Source organism: Colossoma macropomum, unplaced genomic scaffold, assembly GCF_904425465.1.
Source record: "Colossoma macropomum unplaced genomic scaffold, Colossoma_macropomum, whole genome shotgun sequence".
Taxonomy (NCBI): domain Eukaryota; kingdom Metazoa; phylum Chordata; class Actinopteri; order Characiformes; family Serrasalmidae; genus Colossoma; species Colossoma macropomum.
The window spans coordinates 16425865-16429580 of NW_023494796.1; the positions used below are offsets into that span (position 1 = coordinate 16425865).

The window sequence follows — 3716 nt, forward strand, 5'->3', positions numbered from 1 at the left end:
GCCAATCCGATTGAATACAATCCGATTACAGATTCAGACTGACGTGTTTATATGAACACTATTCAACAATGTGATGGAAAATCTTCGTTTACATGCTCACTACAATAAATCCGATGCAAAATGACGCGCATGCGTGGAGTAGCGTTTAGAGTAAACGTTACCATGACAGCGAACATCACGTGAGGTCCAGTCAGCGTGAGATGAGTTTTTGGCGCGCTTGTGTTTTAATTGCTTTAAAATGAGGTCAGACTCAGGAAAACGTGCTTCACATGTACTTATAAAGGAAGCGGCGAGAGGAAGACGTCGTGTTCTGAGACTCATAAGCTGGACGCCCGTCCCACCGCCGTCTTTTAAAGCTCAGAGCTTAAACTTCGTCTCCTCTGCAGACCCGTTTCTGCTCCTCCATGCTGAACGGTATAAACTTTCGCCATGACGCCACGCACATGCGCAGAACATACTTACACGTTCCGTTTGGGATGTGATCGGATTCAGGCGTTTACATGGCTATTATTCTTCTATTTAACGGATTATTTAGAGGTTTACCCACCTCGTTCAATAGAATTTGTAAAGAATTTGGATAGAAATTGTATTCCGAATGTTTACATGGATTTATTCTATTCCGATTGAGCTATTAGTCGGATTATTAACGGATTATCAGGCTGCATGTAAACGTGGCTATTGTGACTCTCAGTCTTCAACACTGAGAACAGATTTGAATCACTTAAATCGATGGTGGGAGAAAGGGGAGCAGGAGAAAGATGGATGTATCATTAATTTGCTCAGTGGTGCGTTTACATCTAGATGCATTTACATGCACGTTTTTTAGTGTTCGGACACACAAGCTAACCAGGAACAATCATCCAGCCAAACCCCTCCCCCCACAGAGAACTCTGGCACTCCTGGTTCTTCCTGTTTTTTTTAGGAACAATCCACTGTTCTAGATTAGGAAGGAATGATGAGGCCCTCTTACCACTAGAAGTCATACATCACAAACCTCTGAAAGAAAACTCACACTCTCTTCACACTCACACTCTTCACACTGCTGTCTGGAGTGTTAGTGAGAACAAGAACCATCAGCTTTTAGGACAGTTTCTATGACGAAGCCATCCTGAACGGCTCTGTTCTCCCCCAGTTGAAAAGCCCCCAATCACCCACTTTAGCTCTTAATCTAGAAGCAATTTAGCAGCAACCCCCATCTAAACATCACCATCTTTAAGCGCTTTCCTCCACAAAACCTGGTGCATTACTGGCATAACCACATTTTTGAAAAATTGGGAATTTTGTAAAATGCAATAAAAACAAGAAAATGTGATTTTTTAATTCTCTTAAATAATTATTTACTGACAAAAGTACAAAGAAATGACTTTTAATGTTTTGGCTGGCCAATTTGATTGTATTTTATGAATATTAAATAATTTTTAATCTGATGCCTGACAACCCCTTTAAATCAAAAGTAGAGACTGGGCCTCTTTCTGTAACTGTAAACTGTTCTGCTCTCCCAGAGAGTTTTCTTCTTTCATTTTGGTCGCTGTTTACATTCCGCTGGACACGCACAAGCATCAAACAGAAACTGCTGACTATGATAATGAAAGTAGAAAGAGGGAATCTGGACTCACTGCTCATCATTAAGGGAGACTTTAACAGCACAAACCTATCTAAGTGTCCAAGTACAGACAACATGTTAGGTGTGCCACAAAAGAAGAGAATATTTTGGATCATTATTACACCACTATTGAAAATCATGAATGCAGTTGTCAGTCATTCCAACTACAGTCTTGCTCACCTCATCTCAACATACAGGCAGGACGTCGAAACCAACAAGCCTGTGGAGACACTGAAAAGCTAAAGGGCTGATTTGAATTAATTTCTTTTTGAAGAAAAACAGACAGCCTAGATGAAAACTCAGATGCTGTGACATCATACATTAGTTTAGTGGGAAGAGCTGTATTCATTGGAAATACTACAAAGACGTCAAATATTGAAACTGAGAAAATGTATTGTTTTTTGAAAAAACTGCCTGTGAACAGTTCAACACTGCATCCACAAATGCAAGTTAAAACTCTTAAATGCAAAAAAGAAATCCTATATAAACAATATCCAGAAATGCTGCCACCTTCTCAGGGTCTGAGATCATTTGAAATGGACTGAGGGGAAGTGGAAAATTGTCCTGTGGTCCAACAAATAATATATGTTCTCATTGGAAATGTCACCACTGAAAACATCTGGCACATTATAAAATGAAAAATACTAAAAAGTAGACCCCGAACTGTTGAGCAGCTAAAATCCTATGTTAAGCAAAAATGGGAAAACATTTCACTTTCAGAACTACAGCAGTCAGTCCTCAGTTCCCAAACGCTTACATAGTGTTGTTAAAAGAAGGGGTGATGAAACACACAACATGTTGTTGGCGTCAAATTCAAAATGGCCATATATTTTTCAGACAGGAAGAGAACCTGATTTTGGAGGCTGTGAAGCCAAGTGAAAGTCTTGCCATATTTAGAACATTATTACAGTTTCTCTCCTGTGTGAAAGCGCTGGTGTCTTTGGAGACGACTTCCCTCAGTGAACCTCTTCCCACACTCTTAGCCGTGATACAGTTTCTCTCCTGTGTGAAAGCGCTGATGGAAATGGAGCTGAGTCAGTGTAGTAAAGCATTTTTCACATTCTGAGCACTGGTATGGTTTCTCTCCTGTGTGAATGCGCTGGTGTGTTTGGAGATTACCCTTCTGTGTGAACCTCTTTCCACACTCTGAGCACTGATATGGTTTCTCTCCTGTGTGAATGCGCTGGTGCACATGGAGCCGAGTCAGTGTAGTAAAGCATTTTTCACACTCTGAGCAGTGATACGATTTCTCTCCTGTGTGAATGCGCTGATGTGATTTGAGATTACTTTTGTGATTAAAACTCATCCCACGGTCAAAGCACTGATACGGTTTCTCTCCTGTGTGAGTACGCTGGTGTGTTTGGAGATTACCCTTCTGTGTGAACCTCTTTCCACACTCTGAGCACTGATATGGTTTCTCTCCTGTGTGAATGCGCTGGTGCACATGGAGCAGAGTCAGTCTAGTGAAGCATTTTTCACACTCTGAGCACCGATATGGTTTCTCTCCTGTGTGAATGCGCTGGTGTGTTTGGAGACTACTTCTCTCAGTGAAATTCTTTCCACACTCTGAGCAGTGATATGGTTTCTCTCCTGTGTGAATGCGCTGGTGCAAATGGAGCTGAGTCAGTGTAGTAAAGCATTTTTCACACTCTGAGCACTGATACAGTTTCTCTCCTGTGTGAATGCGCTGGTGTCTTTGGAGACTTCTTCCCTCAGTGAACCTCTTTCCACACTCTGAGCAGTGATACGGTTTCTCCCCTGTGTGAATGTGCTGATGTGATTTCAGATTATGTTTCTGACTAAAAAACTTCCCACACTCTAAACACTGGAACGGTTTCTCTCCTGTGTGAATGCGCTGATGTGATTTGAGATTACTTTTGTGATTAAAACTCATCCCACAGTCAAAGCACTGATACGGTTTCTCTCCTGTGTGAATGCGCTGGTGTATCTGAAGGGCAGAACGCACACTAAAGCTCTTTCCACACTCAGAACAGTAATTCAGTTTCTCTCCTGTGTGAATGCGCTGGTGTCTTTGGAGACCAGGTCTGGTAGTAAAGCTCTTTCCACACTCAGAACAGTGGTGATTCCCCTCTTTGCAGGTATTTTTCTGCAT

General features: G+C 41.7%; 1 protein-coding gene across 1 annotated transcript; it reads right to left on the reverse strand.

Annotated features, from left to right (window-relative positions):
• Positions 1 to 2582: 2582 nt before the first annotated feature.
• On the reverse strand, positions 2583 to 3716 carry LOC118816809 (zinc finger protein 239-like). The gene is made up of 2 exons (XM_036583404.1): positions 2990 to 3716; positions 2583 to 2821 (listed from the first exon to the last, which is right to left on the reverse strand). Exons 1-2 carry the CDS (start codon positions 3714 to 3716, stop codon positions 2583 to 2585), a joined length of 966 nt encoding a protein of 321 aa, XP_036439297.1.